Consider the following 24,163-nt stretch of genomic DNA (forward strand, 5'->3'; position numbering starts at 1 on the left):
TAATTTTCTTCCATTGTCTGTGTTTTGGCTAAGGTCCCAAAGCAGTGAATACCAGATGCCCCATTGCTCCATATATATCCTCAAAATAAAGAATTAGATCATCCATTCACAGTTGTGAAAGTGGAGGACAAAATAAGGTCCTGCAGCATTAAGACATGCTCCATCTCCAGATTATATAAGATTAGGCTGAGAAGTCACTAGTGGGTGGAGAATGCCGGTGGGGAGGGCTTCCTTGGAGGCAGTCAATGGGCTGGGCATCCCCCATCCTTCCTCTCCTGAAGCCCAGGAAGTGAACTCCTTATTCTGTCTGACCACAGGCTCTCTGGAGTTTGGGGGTCGCAGGGACTGGTGTCTGCAGTACCATTATCAGGGTGATGCACAGACTCAGTGCCAGAGGTGGACCAACCATGGAGCTTAAGAAGCTTAGGTCTCAGGCCTGTCCACTGCATGACCCCCCTCCAAGGCCTGTAGGAAATTTTATATTCATAAAGTATATTCTTCTTAAACAGGATTACCCAAACTACCTAAGCTACAGGGCACAAAATCTATATCCACTCTGGTCTATGTGCAGTGGAGTAGCAGAAGCCTGAGGTGGATGGAGAGTTCGGAGCAGTTAGCTGGAGGCGGCCAGGTCCAGGCCAGGAGTCCTCAGTTGGAGGCTGGTACTGGTGAGCAAACTACACTACTGCCCCCATGAGAGAAGGAGCCAGCATGTGGGGATAGGCGGGATACGAATGCCAGGCTACAACCTCATGGGCCGGGCGCTCTCTCCTCTCTGCTCATCCCCCTTCCCTGCCAGAGCCTGATGGGCGGGGTGCATGGGGACATAGGAAGGAACAGCTTCTGAGAGGGCGGAGGGGGGGGCGTGCAGATGGAGGCAGGAAGAGAGAAGAAATTGATCATGATCTTTCTTCCCAGTCAAATTAAGGCTTTCTTAGACGTAGTTTATCCCATCTACTGGGATCCACTGAAAAGGTGGGGTGAGTTTGAATGAACTGCCCAAAGTAAACAACAAGAATGGTGGTATATTTACATTAAAGTTAGTGAGTTTCTTTTCTAATTTGAAAAGAGATATGCATCCCAATGTTCACAGTACCACCGTTTACAGTAGCCAAGACATGGAAGCAACCTAAAGGATAGATGATAGATGATAGATCTGTCCTCTCCCATCAACAGGTGAATGGATAAAGAAGATGTGGTACATATATACAATGGAATATTACCCAGACATAATAAAGAATGAAATAATGCCATTTCCAGCAACATGGATGGACTTAGAGATGATCATACTAAGTGAAGTAAGTCAGACAAAGACAAATATCATTTAATATCACTTACATGTAGAATTTAAATACATGAGACAAATGAACTTATTTACAAAACAGAAATAGACTCACAGACATAGAAAACAAACTATGGTTACCAAAGGGGAAAGGCGGGTGTATAAATTAGGAGTTTGGGATTAACAGATACACACTAATATATATAAAAGAGATAAACAACAAGGTAAGGTCCTACTGTAGAGCATAGGGAACTACATTTAATATCTTGCAATAACCTATAATGGAAAAGAATCTGAACAAGAATATACATACACGTACATATATATGTATGTACGTGTATGTATACATACATATATATATATATATATAAAACTGTATATATATGTATAAGTGAATCACCCTGCTGTACACCTGAAACTAACACGACATTGTAAATCAATTATACTTCCAAGAAAAAAAAAAAAAGCTTAGCGAGTTTTCTAGTTCCTGATTCAATCCTTTTCCTCTGCCTGTTGTCTCTGGGGTATTTTCGGAGGTTCTGATTTAAAATGTTACAGTAAAGCCACCTGGCAGAGCAGAGGCAGGAAGGAAACATTCAGCTCGGACACCGCTCGCGAGGATTTTCCCCAGCTTGGAGGTCCAGTCCCACAACAGCTCTAACTACCCACTTCTTGTTTAGAAACTGCCATGTGCATCGATTTCCACTTTTGCAGAATTGATTTTTGCTTCTGTTCCCATTTGTGCCTTCGTTTCTGGACAGATATCATAGGATTAGTGTCTGCGAATTGTCTCCGAGAGGTTAGGGGACCTCATGCAGGAGGACCTTACTTGTCGATACAAAAATCAACACGCGAATGTGTGTCATAGCTGAGTTTAACCTCACCCTTTTTGTTTCCGACCCCAGCTTGACACACAGTGATTTAGAAAAGAAAGAACTCAAGGAGCTACAATTTTGAGTCTTGAGGACACTGCACTCAGGTTGTTTAAGAGTCTGGCCAAAAGTCTTCACGTCCTTCCAGTCATCCCTTGGTGAAGAATTTTCCAGCACAGTAGAAAGATTAATAAATTCCTGGTAGGCAATTTCCTTGCTAAAATGACAGCTCTACATTCAGTCGTTTAATTTATTTCTATAGAGGATTTACCACCTTTCCATCACCATCTTAGATACTCCCCAAGTAAAAATCTCTTAATTTTCAAAATGGCAACATGCTAAAGCGAGTATAAAAGTATTTCTTGCTCTTCTTGCTGCAAAGCTTAAAGATCAAAATTTTGAATTTTGATCATGTTGTGTTTTTTTCCTTGACAGTATTTCAAAATATCTTTCTAGTTCTCGCTGCAATCCAGTATTGATTTTTAAATATCCAGCAGGTGAGGGTGATGAGGGATGTGAAGCATGAAATGTGACTTCAGTTCGCAGCGGTCAGGACCACTGGCTCATCTAGGTATAGAGGTCAGTCCCCTGGAAGCAGCGAAAGACAACACGGAGCACTGTGTCCACTCTCTCATCCACTGTAGTTTGGACATTTGAGGAAATCCGCAGGCACCCCCTTCCCTATCCATAATTACTTATTGATTTCTTATTTTGTGAGTGCAGTGGTGGCAAGGGCCAATGAAATGAATCCCATGGCAGTAAGAAAAGAGAGTCCTGCGTGATTCAGGCCATGAAGGGCATGACTCCACTCCCATCAAAGCTCATTACTCACTGGCTGAATGGTACCCGCAGCCTGAGAGTCTATCTTTAAAGATTAGTTTTATGCTTTGTTTCTCTCATTCAAATGGCAATAGTGAATACAATATTGCTATCCGTAGAAACACCACCTTTTTCTGTTTCAAGCACAGGTGGTTGGGCATTCTTTGAGACAAGCTCATCATGCAAGATCCCAACGTTTCACGTGGTGGGTAGGGGGATAGGGTGCCCTACAGGAACACAACTGTAGAAACACGGGGACACGACTATTAGTGGGGGTAAAATGAGTCTGGTTTCGAACCCTGGTGATTGTCAAGAGGTTGGATTCTGACCTTTGATATGTCTTTGATTTGATCCCTGCATTTATTTATTTATTTATTTTTTGCAGTACGCGGGCCTCTCACTGTTGTGGTCTCTCCCGTTGCGGAGCACAGGCTCCAGACACGCAGGCTCAGCGGCCATGGCTCATGGGCCCAGCCGCTCCACGGCATGTGGGATCCTCCCGGACCAGGACACGAACCTGTGTCCCCTGCATCAGCAGGCGGACTCTCAACCACTGCGCCACCAGGGAAGCCCTGATCCCTGCATTTATGAACGAAGGCTTTTAATTCGCTCATAGAGTGGTTGAGTAGATGCTGTTCTCTCTGAAGCCCTTTGAGATACGTAGAGCAAAATAATGAGCCTCAGCATTATAAGCCGAACACTGGACAAATTGTCTACTTGACAATAGGGACCAACGTGTCCCTTTCCGTGATGATTGTCTACTTGACAATAGGGACCGCCCTGTCCCTTTCCATGATGACTTTACAGGGTCTGTTTTAAAGGCTCAGCATGTTTCCTTGGCGAGCAGCCCATGGAGAAGCAAGACAGTAGAACAGAGGTGGTGCCCCCTCAGTTAACATCACCGTCTTCTGGTACCCAGTGCTCAGAGGCATTCTCACCGTGATGCCCCGAGGCTTCCTGTTACTTCTTCACTCCATCTCAGGACACGTCTGTGCCTCAGAGGACAGAGCAGATTCATTGTACCTGGAGCTCCACGACTTCCCGTAGATCCGTCACCCTGAGAAGGGTTCCCATGGTATCGCACAGGATGGCCTGGGATGACTCCATGTTGCTATTGTGGCTTTTCTCAGAACCTTCTATGGTGGTCTGGAGTTCCCAAGGGTCTTTGCTGGGGCAGAGGGGTCTTACCTGCTGAGTCCCATTGAGACCCAGAGACCAGTGCTTGTCTGAAGGTGCAGATGGGAGCCGGGGAAGGACAAAAAGCTGCTGTGCTGTGCTGGCATGTTCACCCTGGGACTCTAGGAACATGTCCTACATAAGGCAGATGTCATGGGAGTTGGCAGGGGACCTCCTGGCTGGCACCTTGACCTAGGGGCCGACCACGACCAGGTAGGAATTAACCACCATCCAGTGCAACATTCAGGCATCCTGGCTGTAATTCTTTAATAAGAGGTTATTTTGCCCCAACATGAGAGCAAATGTGAAGATCTTGTTTGCATTTCTGATAATTAAACATTAACATAGAACTATTTAACTAGAATTGAAAGAAGATTTTGATTCAAAGCCTAAGAATCATATGCTAAATCTTGTTCAAGTCTGAGTTCAAGTGATAAACAAGCTTACATTTTAAGTGACTGCTATGTAAATAACACTTGAAAGCAAAATGGGGCACGCCAATTTTAAAACCAAAGCCTGTTAATGGAATTTGTGTTTAGGAAGCCCCACTATATTGGTCTTGGACCTAACGTCTCACGAAGACCAGCAGTGATCTGTAATGGCTGAGAATGAGATAAACGTCAATTTTTCTTGTCATTAAGCTGATGGCTGCATTGACAACCTTCATGGACACTGGTAGCCAAGAGGGAAATTTAGAAGGTTGCAGAAACAGAGAAATCAAAGTAAGTATGAACTGCAATTTTTTAAAATAAATTTATTTATTTTATTTATTTATTTTTGGCTGTGTTGGGTCTTCGTTGCGGTGCGCAGGCTTCTCATTGCGGTGGCTTCTCTTGTTGTGCAGCACAGGCTCTAGGTGCGCGGGATTCATTAGTTGTGGCACGTGGGCTCAGCAGTCGTGACTCGTGGGCTCTAGAGCACAGGCTCAGTAGTTGTGGTGCACGGGCTTAGTTGCTCTGCAGCATGTGGGATCTTCCTGGACCAGGGCTCGAACCCGTGTCCCCTGCATTGGCAGGTGGATTCTTAACCACTGTGCCACCAGGGAAGTCCCTAAACTGCAATTTTTTAAAAAATTAAACCATTTACCTTATTTTTGCCAAAGATGTAGACATGCTTCATTTAACTTATTTCATTTACTTCATTCTTGTTTTCGAGCACATAGTCACACAGTCTTTTTCAGGGAGCATTTGTTCATAATATGCATTTAAGGTATCCATTCAGAATTCCATTCATTAGGAGTTGCCATTAATTATGCTACAGTTGGGGGCAAGTCTCACTGCAATTTCTATGAAGGAATGACTTGTAAGTTTGTAATACACATCCTCCCCAAATTAATATCTGAACCAAGGAGGAAAATTGTTTTTTCTATAAAAGTACAAATAAATCTTATCTAGTTATTAAACATTATAGCACCATTATGTTGCACAATTTTTAGCTCTAAGTTCATGCTCTTTATGATGCTTAAAAGTCATTCTTTAAAAGTTTGAATTGAAAATTTATTTCTTTTTATTGAAGTATTGTTGATTTACAATGTTGTGTTCATTTCCAGTGTACAGCAAAGTGATTCAGTTATCATTCATCTAAATTAATTTGCTCTACAATCATTTCAGATGGAATGATCTTTAATTCAGATGTGGTGAAGGGGTCGGAAAAGTGATTTTCACAGGAGGTGATATTAAAAAAAATATTCAGGGAGGCAGGTAGGGTGGAAGGTGGAGTACAGATGTTTGGAAAGGCTCCACAGGGTGGGAGACAAGGAGGGAGAGGGAACTGGAAGCACAGAAGTTAGGTACAGCTGGTGGCTGAGTGCAGGCAGGGCAGGGATTAAATGGAGAGCTAGGCTGCGGCTGCACCTGAAAGGTCTCACGGGCTGCGCTAAGATGTCTGGATTTCTTCCTGCGGGCAGTGGGAGCCACTGAGAGGTGCAGTAGTAATTTAATCAGGTGTGCTTTTTAGGAAGTTCACCCCGGCTGCCCTCTGGAGAACAGACAGGAGTGGAGGAAGCCAGACGGCGCAGAGGCCAGCTAGGATGGGGGCTGATAATCCAGAAGACGGAAGCAGCTTTTCATGGCCATGACCGTGGAGAGAGATGGATGGAGACAGGAGACTGGGGTTTTCTGGTGGGTTCGACGCAGATGTGTGAAGGAGAGGAAAGAGCCAGTGGTGGTTCCTGGGTCCTGGCTAGGGTGACAGGTGGAGGGCTGTGATCAGAGAACGCAGGGAGAGGAGCCGGATCCAGGAACAGCGGGCTCACGTGAGGCGCTGCAGGCATCTGAGTAGGTCATCTAGCGGTTGGCTAGATATATGGAGAGGCCGGGCCTGGAGAAAGAGATGCGGGAGACCACTACACGTGGCTGGTAACTGAACCCAAGGAAGGGCTCCACACACCCAGCAAGAGGCCGTGTGCGAGATGAGAAAGATCTAAACACAGAGCCCTGAGTGACACCAACATTTAGGGAATGAACAGGAAGACGAGCCCATAAAGGATGGAGGAGGGACAACCAGAGAGCCTGAGGCAGGGGACAATGGTGTCACGGGGAGTCGGGAGACTTTCTGAGAGTGATGCTGGTTATCACATTTTCAAACTATCAACGTACAGGGTCACAGCAGGGCCTCTTATCGGAGGGACACGGTATGCTGTTTCCTAAGCCAGGGCCTAACCTCACCCCTTTTCATTCCAACCCTCTGCACCACCCTCAATCCAACGAGCATGTCTTCAGCATCCTCGACCTGCCACGTACACAAATTCCGCACTAAAATGGAATAAAAGCGTTCCAGCTACCTCTAAAACCCTGACAACTTTCATTGTCACCACTGGGCTTCCTACAAAACCCTATGTGTGTAGTTTGGTTTACCTACACCCCATCATGCAAGAGTCTTTGCTTTGGGGCTGTGCAGACATTGCCAGTATCGTTGGCTGGCACAGCTGCTTAGGAGAAAGACTGTGGGAAGGGGGCCCTGGATTAGGCATCGAGGGGCTGGAAAGAGGGAAGACGAACAAAGAAAGGGAATCGTGAAAATGCAGGTGAAGGTGAACAACGATGACAAAGATAAAATGAAATACTAGGATCCAAATGTCCAGCTGCCTGTGGACAGGATGGCAAAGAGCATTTGTCAGCCAAACGGCATGAAAACTGTTCTAGGATTCACAGCAGTTAACTCCCACTGGTATGTGACTCTCCAGCCGACAAAGCTCTTAGATGACCGCTGTCCCCTTTGAGGTCATCAGCGATGTGGCCAGGCAGGTGTATGGCGTTTACCTCACGGACGAGGAAAGCAAGGGACGGGAATGGGACCAATGGGGAGATGCCCGCAGTCTCCATGAAAAGATGTGAAGGTTCTCGGATGCAAGGGTTGAGGAAAGTTCCAGGCTCTGATACATAAAGCAGAAGGAAGCCATCGCAGAGGTCCATTTTAGACCATTTTTAGAGGTTATTTACTTTTCTGGAGACTCTATGTCAGGAACCTGCCCACCCACCAGGTTCAGATAGCTGGATACAAAACAACACCAGCGCATCTCTGATCCCCGACTGTGAGGCCCGGTGAATCGTCCCTGTCCCTCTGAGGAGTGGGTCACAGGACTGCCCAAGGTCAGATGCTGCACCGATGGGCAGAGAGGCTCACGTAACTTGCCCAAGGTCATGCTGCTGGTAAGTGGCAGGGGTGTGCCCTTAACCTCTGGCTGTTTGATTCTAAGTCCTGTGCTCTTTGTACTTCACCAGCTAGTACAATGAGCCTTCCAGGAACTAATACACTCCCAGGCTTCATTAGTTGAAGTTCAGTGCCCAGCACCAGGGAAGTATAGTCTCATTATTCTCTTTCTTCTCCGGCAAATAAACTTGGAAGAATATATTCATTTTGGGGTGCTACATTACGAAAGGGATGCTGACAAACTTGCACGCACGTGGAAAAGTGATAGCAATGGTGAAGGTCGTGGAAACGATATATTACAACTGAGCATGAGTTGTGGGAATGAAAAATATTGCCTGCCGTATCAGTAAGCAAAGGATGCTGCAGCCGTCAAGCCATCACATTACAGCCGCCCTGACAGTGAGCCCTGAGGGAACTCAGGATGGAGCCAAGATGCCCCCCATCTAGCAGTCAGCCACTGCAGCTACCCCCTGACGGTGCCCCCTGAGGAGACTTAGGATGGGAAAGCACAGGATACTGGCCCCAGAGAGCTGAGGTGCACATCAAAGCAATGATTTCAGTGAGCCCAGACTCTTGCATCTTCCCGTATGCAGAAAATCACTAAGCTCCTTAACTTGAGATGTCTGGTCTTCTTTAATGAACAGGCATCTTTTGATATTCTGACTACCTGGTCTTTGTTGCAGAAACTCCTATGTATCCCGGCTTCCCCTCTTACTTCTTTGGAGCAGTCCCTCAGAGTCACCTGAGATGCTGGGTCCCAGGCTTAAGTCCTCAGTTTTGTACACCGAATAAAACATAACTTTTAACTTTTAGGTTGTGCTTTTTTTTTTTCAGTCAACAGTTGTAATAATAATAAATGTTGCTATCCCTACAACTGAGAAGGGATGGCCTTGTACAGAGTTGGTTAACTTCAAAAACAGGAAGGCTATCATAGAGAAGAGAAATTAGACTTTTTAGTATGCAGTTGGAGGGCAGATGTTGCAGATAGGGAGATTTTTGCTTAATGTAAGAAGTTCTGAAAAATCATGGTCACCCTGAAATGGAATAAAATGCCCCATTAGGTAGCGATTACAATGAATATTTAAGATACTTGAACAAAAGCAAATGACTACTGGAGCTGATACTGCCTTTCTTCTTTTAGTAAAATAACCCCTTTCCTGCTGCTACCAAGTTTTAGCAGGTATCACGGCAGCCCACTTTTCCTGTCCTCCCCCACAGCTGGGTACCTGGCCGTGGCCACATGACTGAGTTCTTGCTCCTGGGAGGAGAGCAGAAGCTTGCTGCTTGCTTCAAAGAGCATGACTTGCCCTCACTCATCCTCTCTCTCTTCCTATGGGCTGGAATGAGAAGGGAAGAGCTAAGCTAGGGAGCTTTGTCCACACAGGCAAGGATGACACCCTAGTACAAGGCAGAGTAACAAGATGGGTCCCAGGGTTACCTGCTGACCCTGGACCACCTGCCTAACCAGCTACAGTTCCATGAGAGGGAAAGAGAGACCTGTTTAGCTGGAGCTTCTGTATTTTTGAGTCTCTCTGTTAGAGTGGCTTAGCCTGGGTCCTAACCAAAAACGATTTTTTGGAGATGTACATAGGATTAAGGTATTATATAAGGGTTTGTAAGAGATGATTTCTATAATAATTGTACATACACACCCCCAGCAAATTTATCTTCTTCCAAAACGAGTTGTCCCAACAGACCATACCATAGTCAAACATAATCAGTCTACTATGTCAGTGACCTTGTTTTTTTAAAGTACCAATGTTCAAAAAAGTCAAGAACTTTTGATCTCTTGCTTTTCTTTTATCCTTTATCAAGTCTGTTCCAAGGCTCATCTTCTTTTCCTTTAGAAAACATCCTCTTCAAAAATACAGTACAGATGATAAAGACATTTTAAAGTTCTCTCTGTGGTCATCTAATCTTAAGGATTGGTTTAAAAAAATACAAAAACGTGATGCATTATTTAGCCTGCCAGTGATAACATTCTTCTTCAGTTATTAATTTTCCCTTGGAGAAAATCAGAAGTCCAGGCCTCACTGAAGTTGAAGATTTGGATAATGCAAATGTTTTGGCTCACAATGTATCAGGAATCCAACATAATTTGGTCAGCACTCCTGGCCAAAAGAATATCCTGATGTACTAAATGGATTTCTAAGTAAAATAAAGTAGCTGAGCTAATGAATTGTGATTCTGGCCTCTGTGCTTGGGTCCTAGGAGGAAATAAGCCAGTGCCAGGTGGACCTTTAATTCTGTCTCATAGATATGCCATTTTTATTTCAATTTCCATCTCTCTACTCATGTTTTTCCTCTTAGACATAACGCCCTTTCCTCTTACCTCCTAACTTATGCGCACTCTGCAGATTCAAGATTTTTCTCTATAATTTTCCTTCTCTTAATTTATCCAGTAAACCTGTGGTACATAACTCTGAATCTAACGTAGTTGCCGATTGTTGTTCCATATTTCATTTTTATCCACAGCAGCTGCTCTACGTGTCATGTTTTCTTTGGAATTCTTCCTTTTCTAAGCCTATACTAGGTGTTTAATAAATAGATTTGAAGCATGGATAATTAAAAGACATGGATTAGGCATTCTTAAATGATATATTAATTGTCAATGAAGAACAAAATGGAAATCTATTGTCCTGCTGATTAAAAACAATTCATAAGGATGAATGAATTTGGGTTTTCTCACCAAAGGACCTTTCAAAAAAGAAAAGCTTCTGTGCATTTTGAGCTTTGCTATTAGCAGCACTTATACTGAGCATAAAGTCCTCATTCCACATCACGACTGCATAATATGGAAGTTATTAAGAACATCTCTTGGGACTTCCCAGGTGGCACAGTGGTTAAGAATCAGCCTGCCAATGCAGGGGACACAGGTTCGAGCCCAGGTCCGGGAAGATCCCACATGCCGCAGAGCAACTAAACCTGTGTACCATGACTACTGAGCCTGCACTCTAGAGCCCGCGAGCCACAACTACTGAAGCCTGGGTGCTGCAACTACTGAGCCCATGTGCCGCAACTACTGAAGCCCGTGCACCTAGAGCCCGTGCTCTGCAACGAGAAGCCCGCACACCGCAATGAAGAGTAGCCCCTGCTTGCCGCAACTAGAGAAAGCCTGCGCACAGCAACCCAATGCAACCAAAAAAAAACAAAACAAAGAAAACAGCTCTTTCTCAATATTTTAAAATCCTGGGTCAATGAAAAACATCACCATCAGCTTCTCCAGCCCGTCTTTCTTGAGTCTCCTCACATGAACCACATTTTAAACCCTCTTTAGCTCTTGAGTTTTAGCTCCATTAAATTTCTGTCAACACATTCTTTTTTTTTTTTTTCATGGAAAGAGAGAGACAATTACACTTTCTGAACCCTACTACCAACACAGGAAAAAACTAAGATGGAAAACTCATACTACTATTCAACAAATAACTTGTAGAGTCTCTAAAAGCCGTTTCCCTTCAATGCAAAGAAGTATGAGAAGGTGCATTTCAGCAAAGAGATGTTCGGGATCCAAGGGAAAGTGGAGTTTATTTGAGGCAGTAATATTTCATTGAACTTCTGGAGCCACCGATTCAGAACGACCAGCTCTTTTCTAATTTATAGCGTGTTCTTCATGTCTGGCTGCCTGTTTAGCTGAAGGATCCTGTCCTGGGAGAGAATTCATTTGTCTCCTGGAAGAGTCCTGGAAGGAACCATGTAGGGATGCTGGGATGTGCATTTCAAACAGCATGGAACCCAAAACACTTTCGATGAACAGCAAGATACGTAGGAAAGGATATAATTAATTCAGAACACTCCCCTAACCCTTAATTTTGCAATGTTTCAGCCTAAACATACTTCCTCTTAAGGAACAGAAAAACCTTGAAAGAGAATTTTGAAATATATGGGCTAAACTTTAAAGTACAAAGTAATGAATGCTTACGGGAAACAGAAAGACCTCGGGGAAATCTAGAAATAGACTAACTTAGTAGGACCAGTATTAAATATTTACTTTTTCCCACTGGCTTAGAAAATGACAGATTTTCCCTCTGGCAAGATGGGTCTTGCCCCCTCTGATGTGAGTCTCTTGCTGTGACCCCACCTCCCGAGCCCAAGACTGGGAGGCTGAGGACCAAGGTGGCAATGACTTTCAGCTCCCCCTCTCCCTCCATGCAGGCTGCCAGGGGCTGCAAGGAGGTGCTCTGGGCAGCTGTTGATGGAAGCCCTGTTCACGTTTTCTGAAATCCTATGGAGATCGATGCCTAGGCTATTCTCCCTGCCAATCTGTCAGCGGCGTCCTCCGCCCCATTTGTTAACTCAAATCTGTCCTGGGATCTCCGATCATTTAAAATGACTCACATTTGCTGGTCGGGTAACAACAAAACGACAACTTCCGGGAGATGTTGTGAAAGGACTCTCTCCCCTCCCAAGCAAAAAAGAAAAGTATGCATCTTTTGTTCAGCAGCATTTGGGAATGAGGTGTAGAATTAAAATTTCTAGATGTGACCTTTTTCTCTTAAGGTTTATTTTTAAACCATTTTGGGGATGAAGTCTCCTCTGAAATGTATGATATAAATTCCAGCCGGCCTGGGGAGAGTCTGCTGAACGAATGCCCAGCCTCTTGCTATGACCTACGGCTGTCGTTAGGATCATCAGCCCTTCAACCTGATCAGTAACTAGTTCAGGGTCTCAGGCTAGGAACGTGGGGCAGGCTGTCGGGTCTCTACTCAATGCTCCTGGGCTGCAATTCTTCTCAACCTCCTGAACTGCTTTTTACATTTTTTTCTGTCTCCTCTCTACTATTACTACATTATTTATTGATGCTTTTTTTTTTTTTTGGCAAAATTCCTCTGTTCATTATTACTTTTTAGTCTATTATACAATACAGAAGCTCAGAAAAACAATCTTATTTTCTCTATGGCTATTGGTCTGTCCAATCCAGAAAGTTCATGAATCTTAGTGTATATTCAGGGGACACTTAGTGACCCTTTTCTTTTGCTTCTTCATTGATCTCTTGTTTCAGCTGTGTTTCAATTGCTCAGACTCTCAGACGAGGTCCCTTCATACCTATGACACATCTCGTTAGGACCAAATATGGTGTCTTTGGGCTCAGGGACTGTGTGCAGCTAACGAGCCAAGAAGGTAAAGCAAACCTTACCTTTTTGTAGAGACTCCTCAGATCTCGGTACTGCCACATGCTGTTCAGAACCTGAGATGCGGCCTTGATTACCTTCGGAGAGTGTCTGATAAAGAAAAGACAGGACATGCAAGATGGTGAGCGGGACAGCTGGGCTTCAAATTGACTTGTCAGGAAACAGCAAGAATAAAAGGAATAAAAGCTTCATGGCTTTTCTGGCTCTTTTCTTTTTCCAGACTGGACAGTACAAGGGATGGCTGTCACCAGTCTCCAGCCTCATTCTCACCCACATACCCATGAAGGGGAGAGACAGGAAGGCACTGCAATTTGGCAAAGAACTTTCAAAATGCAAACCCAAGAGTCAGAATGCAGATTTAGCGCTGGACTATAAAATGGAACAGAAAGAAGAGAAGGATAGCAACTAGGAAAGGCCAGATTACAGGGTTTTAATGGCAGTGTTGTTTAACACCTGTGTAGTAAGTAAGGAGAAAAAAGATATTCACTTTCTCAACCGAAGCGTGAGAGCACGTATAGCGTTGGCTCTACACACCTGAGGGGTTACAGGCAATTGTTTTCCGTTTGCTGATGATGCCAAGCACAAGTGGCTGGCATGAAGCTGACGTGTGCACACACTGGCACACACACTCTCTTACATTTATATGGAGGGATGAGCGTGGATAAGCATCTATAAACAAAGCCCTTCATGCGATTAAAGTTCTGTCCTCTGGATCGGAGTGAGAAAGTAAGGTCATGGAAACTTTTGGACTAGCGGTTCTTACCATTTTTTTTGAGTCATGGCTTTGAAATCCCTATGAAACTATAGCTAAATATTTCGCCTTTTGGTTCAGTGCCAACCTGCATCTCAGAACAGACACTAGGTCAATACATCCATGTTGATTAAATTCAATCCAATTCTTGGGAGTCACTTTGACTAGTGGTGAGGGCAACTATTAACTACCTCCGGATTCTTTGTTCCAACGGGCTGGGTCCACAACAGCAGCACAACTTGAGTGGCTATTGTGACACTGTGCCTGATCGCAAGGGCTGGTACACTTTTGCTGTAAAGGGTCAGATAATAAATATTCTGTGATTTGTGGACCACACGGTCTTGGTCGCAGCTGCTCAACTCTGCCATTGCAGGATGAGAGGAGTCATAAATAATAGACAAAAGAATGGAAGTGGCTGTGTTCTAATCAAGTGTTACTTACAAGAACGGATGGTGGTGGGGATTTGGCTTGTGGGTTGCAGTTGGCCGACCCCTGGCCTATGTGGTGACTCCTGGAGTTGGGCAGGACATAACCACTCATGAGGACTCCAAGGTGAAGTCCACCCCTGAAGCTGACCCATGGTGCAGTGGCCCACAGATCCCTCAAAGAGAACATCTGAATTGAGATCAAAACTGCTTCTGACATAAAATAGTTTTTAAAATGCAAAGTAAGCAGATGGTTAGATGGGATCAGGTCGAGCTTGGATTTGAAAGCCAGAGCGAATGGATGTGTGAAGACCTGCAAATGAAATGATGGGATGCTAATACATGATCAATTAAATGTCTGCTATTTTCCTGGGTCTTCACGTTTGCAATGTAGACCAACTACGTTTAAGTATTCTTCATCCGTTTACTTACTGGAAACAGTAACAGTCACTCTTACTATTGTTATTGCTGACTTGGAATTCAAATTTGGCTTGTGTTTGAAAATCTCTTAGTTATACTGTGTACTTTTAAAAGAAAAAAATACAGAGTTCTTATAAATTTCAAGATTTTTTCTCTATGAGAGATAAGCTGTATTTAAGTAATATACATGTTTTCTTTCACTGAAATGGACAGTTGCTAAATGATTTCACATTTATGCTAGTATCATGCTCTAAATGTATTAAATTCTTTTGATTTAGAGAATTTTAGATCTTTTCATGGATACAGACACAGGTACACTTTATTCTTTTTTAAAAAACTGAATTATAATTGACCTACAGCACTCTGTCAGTTCCTAGTGATCGATATCTGTATACATTACAAAATAAACACCGTGATAACTCTGTCACTACACAAAGTTATTACAATATTATTGACTATATTCCCTGTGCTGTATATTTCATCCCTATGATTCATTTATTTTGCAACTGGAATTTTGTATCTTTTAATCTCCCTCACCTATTTCACTCACTCCCCCGCCCCAATCCCACCATCCCGCTCTTCTCTGGCAACCACCTGTTTGTCCTCTGTATCTGTGAGTCTGTTTCTGTTTAGTTATGTTTATTCTTTTGTTTTGTAGATTCCACATACAAGTGAAATCATATGGTATTTGTCTTTCTCTGACTTATTTCACTTAGCATAATACCCTCTAGGTCCATCCATATTGTTGCAAATTACAAGATTTTATTCTTTTTTATGGCCAAGTAATAGTCGTCTCTGTCTCTGTCTCTCTCACTATCTATCTATCTATCTATCTATCTATATATATCTATCTCACATCTTCATTATCCATTCACCTATCGATAGATACTTGGGCAGTTTCCATATACTGACTATTGTAAATAATGCTGTAATGAACATTGAAGTGCATGTATTTTTTTCTAATTCGTGTTTTTGTTTTCTTTGGAAAAAGATACAGAACTTGAATTGCTGGATCATATGGTGGTTCTATTTTTAATTTTTTGAGGACCCTCCATGCTCTTCTCCATAGTGGCTGCACCAATTTACATTCCCACCAACAACATACGAGGGTTCCCTTTCCTCCACATCCTCGCCAACACTTGTTATTTTTGTCCTTTTGATGACGGCCATTCTGACAGGTGTGAGGTGATACCTCACTGTGGTTTTGATTTGCATTTCCCTGATGATTAGTGATGCTGAGCATCTTTTCATGTGTCTGTTGGCCATCTGTATGTCTTCTTTGGAAAAATGCCTATTGAGGTCTTCTGCCTATTTTTTAATTGGGTTGTTTTTTGATATTGAGTTGTATGTTAGAGATATATATATATATATATATATATATATATATATATATATATCTTGGATATATACAACTGGATATTAACCCCTTGTTGGTTATATCATTTGTGAATATTCAATAGGTTGTCTTTTCATTTTGTTGATGGTTCCCTTTGCTATGCAAAAGCTTTTAAGTTCAATTAGGTCCCTTTTGTTTATTTTTGCTTTTGTTTCCTTTGCCTGAGGAGACAGACCTCTCAAAATATTGCTATGACTTATGTCAAAGAGCGTCCTGCCTATGTTTTCCTCTAGAAGTTTCAGATTTCTGGTCTTCCATTTAGGTCTTTAATCCATTTTGGGTTTATTTTTGTTTATGATATTAGAGAATGTTCTAGTTTCATTCTTCTGCATGTACCTGTTCAGTTTTCCCAGCATCACTTATTGAAGAGACTGTCTTTTTTCTCCACTATATATTCTTGCCTCCTCTGTCATATGTTAATTGACCATAAGTGCATGGGTTTTATTTCTGGGCTTTCTATTCTGTTCCATTGATATATGTGTCTGTTTTTCTGCCAGTACCATACAGTTTTGATGACTGCAGCTTTGTCTGACTGGTTATTTTTTATATTTTCTAGTTCCTTGTTAAATTTCTCACTGTGTTCATCTAGTCTCTTCCCGAGCTCAGTTAGCATTCTTATTACTATTGCTTTGAACTCTTTGTCTGGTAAATTTTTTTTTTTTTTTTTTTTTATGCAGTACATGGGTGTCTCACTGCTGTGGCCTCTCCCGTTGCGGAGCACAGGTTCCAGACACACAGGCCCAGCGGCCATGGCCCACGGGCCCAGCCGCTCCACGGCATGTGGGATCCTCCCGGACCGGGGCACAAACCCGTGCCCCCCGCATCGGCAGGCGGACTCCCAACCACTGTGCCACCAGGGAAGCCCTGGTAAACTATTTATCTCTGTTTCATTAGGGTTGTTTTCCACCGTCTTCTCTTGTGTTTTCGTTTGAAACATATTCCTCTGTCTTCTCATTTTGTTTAACATTCTCTGTCTTTATGAAATTAGGTGTAGGAGCTGACTATTCCAGTCTTGAAGGGGTGTCCTTGTGTGGGAGCATCCCTATACCATCTGCGTGTGTGCCCAGTGGATGGAGAGAGAGCTGGCACAGTGGTGGGAGAGCTGGATCTGAAGTGAGCATGGGTCATGTCTTCCCCTGGGGTGTGCTGGCAGCTACCACCTTGTTGGATGATATGGCTGGAGATGGAGGGGTTAGAGTCAGAGCCAGGTGTGAACCAGGGCATCTTCTGTGCTCAGTGGCAGTTAACACCCTATCAGGGGCTGGAGCAGAAGCCCTGAGGGTCTAGTCCAAGCTGGCTCTGTTCTCTCTAAGCGTGCACACTCTCCTTGGTCATGGTGGCCTCTGCTCTAGTGGAGAGCAGTGCTGGAGCAAGAGGGGCTGGAGCAGGTGCCCAGTGTGGGCTGGCATGGTCTTGGGAAACCAGCTAGAGCCCCAGACAGTTTTCAATCTGCTTCCTCTGAGCTATTCCCAGGAGTAAGCAAGTTTATGCATGGGCTGTTAACAAGCGAGTCTTGTTCTCTTCTTCTGTAAATCCTACTGGTGTTTAACCAGGTAAGGCAACTTGTCTTCCTGGTGTCTGACCCCAGGGCTGGGGTGCTCAGTGTGTGATTTGAACCCCTCGCTGCCCAGAGAGGATCCCTAAGGCCATGATATCTCCTTCTTCTTCTGTGTCCCCTGCTAAGGGCACAGGTCCTGACCCGACCACAACTCCTCCCTTCCTCTGTGGATACAGACTCCGTGTGTATCTTTCTTTACAGACTTGGTTGAAGAAGAACCTTTCTGCAAGTCTCCAGGTTGTTTTCAGTAGAGTTGCTCCACATGAAGATGATTTGATGTGTTTTTTGGGGAGAGGTGGGCTTGGTTTCCTCCTACTCCACCATCTGGATCTCCCTCCTCCACATTTAATAGTTTTTACTTCATATTTTGTATCGTTTTTGTTTTGTATATCCCTTAACTACTTATTGTGGCTATAGATGATTTTACTACTTCTGTTTTCTAACCTTCCTACTGGTTTTATAAGTGGTTTATCTACTATCTTTACTGTATATTTATCAGTGACATTTTTCCCTTGGTAATTTTCATATTTCTACTTGTGGTCTTTTCTTTTCCACTTAGAGAAGTACCATTAACATTTCTTGCAAAGCTGGTTTAGTGGTGCTGAACTCTTTTAGCTTTTTCTTGCCTGTAAAACTCAAATCCGAATGATAATCTTGGTGGATAGAGTATTCTGGGTTGTAGAAGTTTTTTACTTTCATCGCTGTGAATATATCATGTCACTCTCTTCTGGTCCGCAAAGTTTCTGTGGAAAAGTCAGCTGAGAGTCTCATGGGAGTTCCCTTGTCCATACTTAGTTGCTTTTCCCTTGCTGCTTTTAAGATTCTCTCTTTATCTTTAATTTTTTCCACCTTAATGACAATGTATCTTGGTGAGGACCTCTTTGGGTTCATCTTGTTTGGGACTTGCTGTACTTCCTGGACCTGGGTGTCTTTTTTCTTTCCCAGGTTAGAGAAGTTTTCAGCTACTATCCCTTCAAACAAGTTCTCTGCCCCTTTCTCTCTGTGTCCTTCTGGGCCCCTACAATGTGAATATTAGTATGCTTAATGTTGTCCCAAAGGTATCTTAAACTATCCTCATTTAAAAATTTTCTTGTATTTGGTGAGTTTGGTTGAATTCCATTACTCTGTCTTCCAGTCTGCTGATCCATTCCTCTGTATCATCTAATCTACTATTGATTCTTTCTAGTGTATTTTTTATTTCAGTTATTGTATTCTTCAGTTCTGTTTGGTTCTTCTTTAGATTTTCCAACTCTCTGTTAAACTTCTCACTGTGTTCATTCTTCTCCTGAGCATCTTTATGATCATTACCTTGAACTCTTTATTGGGTGGATTGTTTATTTCTATTTCACTTAGTTCTTCTTCTAGAGTTTTAGTTTTCCTTTATTTGCAACATATTCCTCTGTCACTTTGCTTTATTCTCTGTCTTTATTTCTATGTATCAAGTAGGTCTGTTACGTTTCCTGATCTTGGAGAAGTGGTCTTATGTAGGAGCTGTCCCATGGGGCCCAGCAGCATGCTCTCCTCTGGTCACAGAGATGTATGCTCTAGGGGTGTCCCCTTTGTGGTCTGTGTGGGTCCTTCTTTTGTGGTAGGGCCAACTACTGTGGGTGCACTGGTAGGGGGGCTGGCCCCTGGTCCAGTTGGCTGCCAGGCCCTGCCTTGTGTGGAGGCTGCTGGCTTGCTGATGGGCAGGGCTGGGTCCTGACACAGCCGGCTGCTCGATGTAGGGGGTCCCGGGACTGGGGCTGACTGGCTGGTGGGCAGGTAAGCCTCTGGTGCTAACAGACTAGAGGGAGGATTCCAAAAGGCACTTGCTAGCACCAGTGTCCTCATGGTAGAACTAGCTCCCCAAAATGCCTGCTGCTAGCATCTCGGTCCCCAGGCAGGGGAGTCTCAGTTGCCTCCTGCTTCTCTGAGAGGCTCTCTAAGATCGGCAAGGGGTCTGACCCAGGCTGTTTTCAAACTGCTGCCTCTGCACGCTCTGTTTTGAGGTATGTGAGATTTTGCGTGAGCCCTTTAAGAGCAGAGTCTGTGTCTCCTATGGCGTCCCTCCAGCTCTCCCATCTGGGGGCTGGTCTTCCTGGTGCTGGCGAGCCCGATGTAGGCTCCTTGGGGAGAACCTCTGCAACTGTGATGATCCTCACATGTTATTCTTATATAATCAATGTTGAGCAAAGATTAAATGCTATGTTTTGCTGTAGTTTATCACCACTAGCTAGATATGTATCTATGACAAAAGTCAAGCAACTCTAGAGGAATACATATTAATAATATTCAGGTAGCGATAATATAGTTGAAACATATTTAGTATGCAAAAATTCCTCTGATGGTGTAATTTTTTTCTACTCCTTGCTTAGTTACAAAATAGAAAGAGACTGTGAATACGTAATGAATAGCAGCTTTTAACCTCTCAATTAAAATGCCAATACATCACAGTGTTATAAAAAACTGATGAAGGTCAAAGAAACATCACTTTCTTTTTAGACTTTAATTTTGATTCATCCACTAGACTGGTCCCATGCAGCGTCTACTTGAAAAACTATAACTATTGATTGAAGGACTTGAACAACTGAGTACTTCTTATGTGACAAGTGATTATAACCGCAGCCAGAAACAGAGCTCCTTACTGACAAGTAACAGTCGAGGCTGTTAAATGGCTTTTCTGTCTTATGAGAAAATACAGTGACACACTCAACACTATTTCCTACATAACTGTTAAAACCTGAAAAAATACAAATGTACTTTTGAAACAGATGGACTTGTCCATATTGCATGTTTAAAATGATGTGAAAAGAATAAGTTATCAAGACTTAAAATGGTAAGTATGAAAGACTCCTGTAAGTCATTAACGATTACACAATGTCTGATCTTCACCAGAGGTGTCAAATTAGGGGCGGCTGAGAATTTCAGTTGATGCCATTCATTGTGGGTGTTCAGCACGGCCATTCCAGCTGCAGGATTCCAGAATAATTCTTCCAGTGTATTGGCAAAACATGGTGAGCTATACAGTTCAAACAGACTGTGATTGGCAACGTGTCAGGCTGACTCATTAGTATCATGGCATATTTAAGCTTGTGTATGTTTAGAAATAAAACCTATAAATATGTTAAAGGCAGAATCATAGACTCGTAGGTTTTTTCATCTGTGTTTTCTCATGCGATCTCAAGTTAAAAGTTTGAATAATTTTTTGAGGAGGGCAAGTTTGCAAGCATTTTATGACTTAACTAGAGCCAACTGATATCCCTCCCTTTTCCAATTATTAAATCATCTCCAATTCCAAAAATTCTATTTTCAATAACGTGTTTCTATTTTGTTCAAACCCGTCTAGAAGGCCATGGGAGTCTCAGTGCCTACTATCATGACAGAATTGAGTGATAAATGGTGAGTTTAGTGGTAAGATCCAGAGCAATTCTTCTGGATTCATTTTAAGAGCAGTGAGAAGTAATAATCAAATTGAAGTGTAGGTGGCTGACAAGGTTATCTCCAGTTATAAAAACCTTGTTTTGATCCCCAAATTAGTCACTAAATATAAAAGAGATAAACCACATAAAATAATGGTTGAGACTGACTAAGCAGGAGAATTATAACTGGGAAGACGCTTGACTCAAAACAATTCCACACTTCTTACTGAATTCATAAATCCAGACTGCTAACACTGGAGAAAAAAGATAAAGAAACAATGACATGAAATGAGTATTCCATAAAGAAATTTTCAGTCAATTTAAAGCACAGATTTGAGATTAATTTGAGATTAATTAATGAAAGGAATCTCCCATTAACAATAATCCAGAGGAAGAGACTGAACAGGACTATTTTCTGGATGGGCAACGTGGATATATACTGTTGCATAGATGGTTTCCTCAAATGAGTTTTTAATTAGTTTCATCAAATAATTTTCTTTGACCACAGGACTGATAAAAGCATCTCTTCTCTTTAAGGTCCAGTAGGGATGCTCACACAGATGGAAGGAATTAATGTGACCACCTCCCACAGCTCTACTGTCTTACGATTCAGAGAAAACACTTTGGTCTTGGAATGTCCCATGAATATAGACAAATATATTAGAGAGTTTTTGTGGACTATGGTTTTACTGTGTGAGCATGTGTGTTTGCTTAAGAAAAGCATCAACATATTAAGTTCTTAATGCTCAAAACAGGTAAGCATTTCAATTAGAGATTCCAAAGGTCTACTGAAGCTATATAAAAAAGAAAACCACGTGGCTTCCTGCCTATGTAGAAGAGCATTTTACTGTAAGTATTATAAGATATAATTCAAGCCATCCATCTACATTGCACAATTATTACACGAGTCCAGAGGGGCTTCTCTGTATTTGATATAGGAAAGTATTCAAATCCTAATCCTGAATTGTTCACTGAACCTATTTGGAGGTCTCAGGGTGCTTAAACAAAAGCCCTGAAACTTCACTTATTATGCAATGATAATATCTGGAATTAAATGAGAGAATTTCCAAAAAGTCTCAAAGTGCATCCTTCACAGCCTTTAATAACAGGAGAGAAATTATTCAGCGCTTAGATATAAAAGAATGGAGGGGTGTGGCCAGGAATGCAAAGTCAAGAAGTAGACCCTTGATAACAAAAGGTTTACCCTTTTAATCTTACTTGATTACATTGAGGGACTTCCAGGAGGCAAAACCGAATTAAGGTTAATGAATGTTTTTGTAAAATTGACAGCTCGCTGATATACTGACACTGTGGCTTGTGAAGATATGTTTTGGTTACACAGAGTAAGATACCATCGATTCTTAAATCAAACTGGGAACATTCCTGTTTCTGGCGGTGCCGCTCCTTTGACATGAGCCTTTTCTCTCTTTATTCCATTGGCATAAAAGCCCTCCTTCCTCACTGCCTCTATCCCCTCTGCCCCAGAAATTTCTATTCAGTCTTTAAGACTTGATTATTACTTCTTTTAGGAAATATTTTATGACAGCCCCTCCCTCAGTTTTAGATTGGAAAGTATGAGCACAGTGACTTGTTAAATTCAATAATTTGTCCCAAAGGCACAGCTGGTAAAGGAGGGTGCTGGTTGGACGCTGATTTCTCTCTGACTCCATCACACTGTTTTCTCCCCCATCCTCCCTGACTTGCTATGCAGAACTGAAGAGGCACAGAACAAAAGGTTGTGGATCCATCATCAACACTTGGACTTGCAGCCGCAGAGGAACAGCTGCCACCAAATACCTTCATGAATCAGGGTCGTCTCTTCCGTATGGAAGGAACTTGCTAGTCACTAGACTGGACGCTGGATTGTCAAGCCTATCTTACTAACATCCCAGGACTCACCAAGTCATGAGTTATTTATCAAATCAAAATTATTAGTAAGATCAGCTTTCCTTGTGGGGGGAGAAGACTGGAAACCATCTGCTGTTTTCCTTCTCTTGATTATCAGACACCAGAGTGCTTCCCAGTGACATTCAGTGGTGTTACCCGTACCCAGGGGATGCTGGGCACACTTAGAACCGATTCTACCAATACCAATTCTACATGATAGGAAGTCACCGTCTGACTTACTTGTCTCCTTTGCTTTTGGAGATGCCGACCAACTTCTCGATGCCGCCAGCGTCCCGTAAGGCCTTGGCGTTCTCCATGTTCTTGGTGATCACCTCGTGCAGGGTGCAGCACACGGCTGTCACCGTGTCGTCCGACATGGCCTTGCTCGCCGCGTTGCTGCTGTTATTCCCGCCTGGAAGCCGATGGACCAGGTCTCGCATGGCGTATTTGCCTTTGGAAAAGAAAACGAAGGGAAGAGCTGAAATGTGGTCAAAACCGAGGAAGAGTGTGGAGGGAGAGGTGCAGACGGGGGTGAAAAAGAGAACACAAGAGGCCACGTTAATGCAGTGTTGTCTGTTCCCCGTCACTGATTATTCTTTATGGGGTAACCGTGGACACATACACAGAGAAAACGGTATTTCTTCACAGCAAATGTACGGACTTTTGGTGCTGGACGGATGTGGGACTGACTCTTTGGACAAGTTATTTCATGCCTCTGAGCCTCAGCTTTTTAAATTGCGAAGCAAGAATAATGGTACCTCCCTTACAAGGCTGTTGCGAAGAAATGTGTGGGAAGCACTGAACACACAGTGATGACCCTGGACTCAGGACTCAATAGAAGTTAGCAATCAGTGGGTTCCTGCTTGCTATTCACAGAAGTCAGGAAAACATAGGGTAATTCTAACATAACCTCAGGAATGCCTTGACGGGAGCTATGTTGGGACTTGTATTATTTAACAAATAAGAGTCAAAACACAAAAATGTATGTATATATGACATCTGCATTCTGGTCCCTATAAAGCAAAGAGAAACATTTAAAGCAGGGAGAGAAACTTTACAAACAATATATAGAACTAGGTGTCCTTTGAACTAGGGTAACTGGATGATTGATCTGTCTCTCTGATGGGATTTTATTGAATGGTTCTACCATATAACATTTACTAATTTGACATGTTTTACTTCCCGTGGAAAAAATAAGATAAAATGCAACTTTGCTTCCTTAATTCACTTTATCATTATTAATCATGCTACTCCCCATGATAGAGGTACTTATAATGACATCTTTATGGAATACTTCTAGTTTACAAAGCCATTTAGGCATTACCAATAACCCTGCAAGACAATTAATTCATCCCACCTGCAGCTTCCAGTTCTGTTCCATTAATTTACTTCTGGA

General features: G+C 42.9%; 1 protein-coding gene across 1 annotated transcript in view; it reads right to left on the minus strand.

Moving 5' to 3' along the window:
• The window catches only part of CTNND2 (catenin delta 2), a 47,980-nt gene extending 24,683 nt beyond the window's left edge, over positions 1–23,297 (minus strand). Inside the window, exons 1-2 of the mRNA XM_022581404.3 lie at positions 23,008–23,297; positions 12,935–13,019 (exon numbers count right to left, since the gene is read on the minus strand). Of these exons, the coding sequence (XP_022437112.2) occupies positions 12,935–13,019; positions 23,008–23,207 (285 nt within the window). The 5' untranslated portion in view covers positions 23,208–23,297. The remainder of the gene's footprint in view (positions 1–12,934; positions 13,020–23,007) is intronic.
• Between the last annotated feature and the right edge of the window lie 866 nt (positions 23,298–24,163).

The sequence above is a fragment of the Delphinapterus leucas genome, chromosome 3 (genome assembly GCF_059928025.1).
Source record: "Delphinapterus leucas isolate spDelLeu-1000000601 "Yukka" chromosome 3, BTC_Dleu_Yukka2, whole genome shotgun sequence".
NCBI lineage: Eukaryota > Metazoa > Chordata > Mammalia > Artiodactyla > Monodontidae > Delphinapterus > Delphinapterus leucas.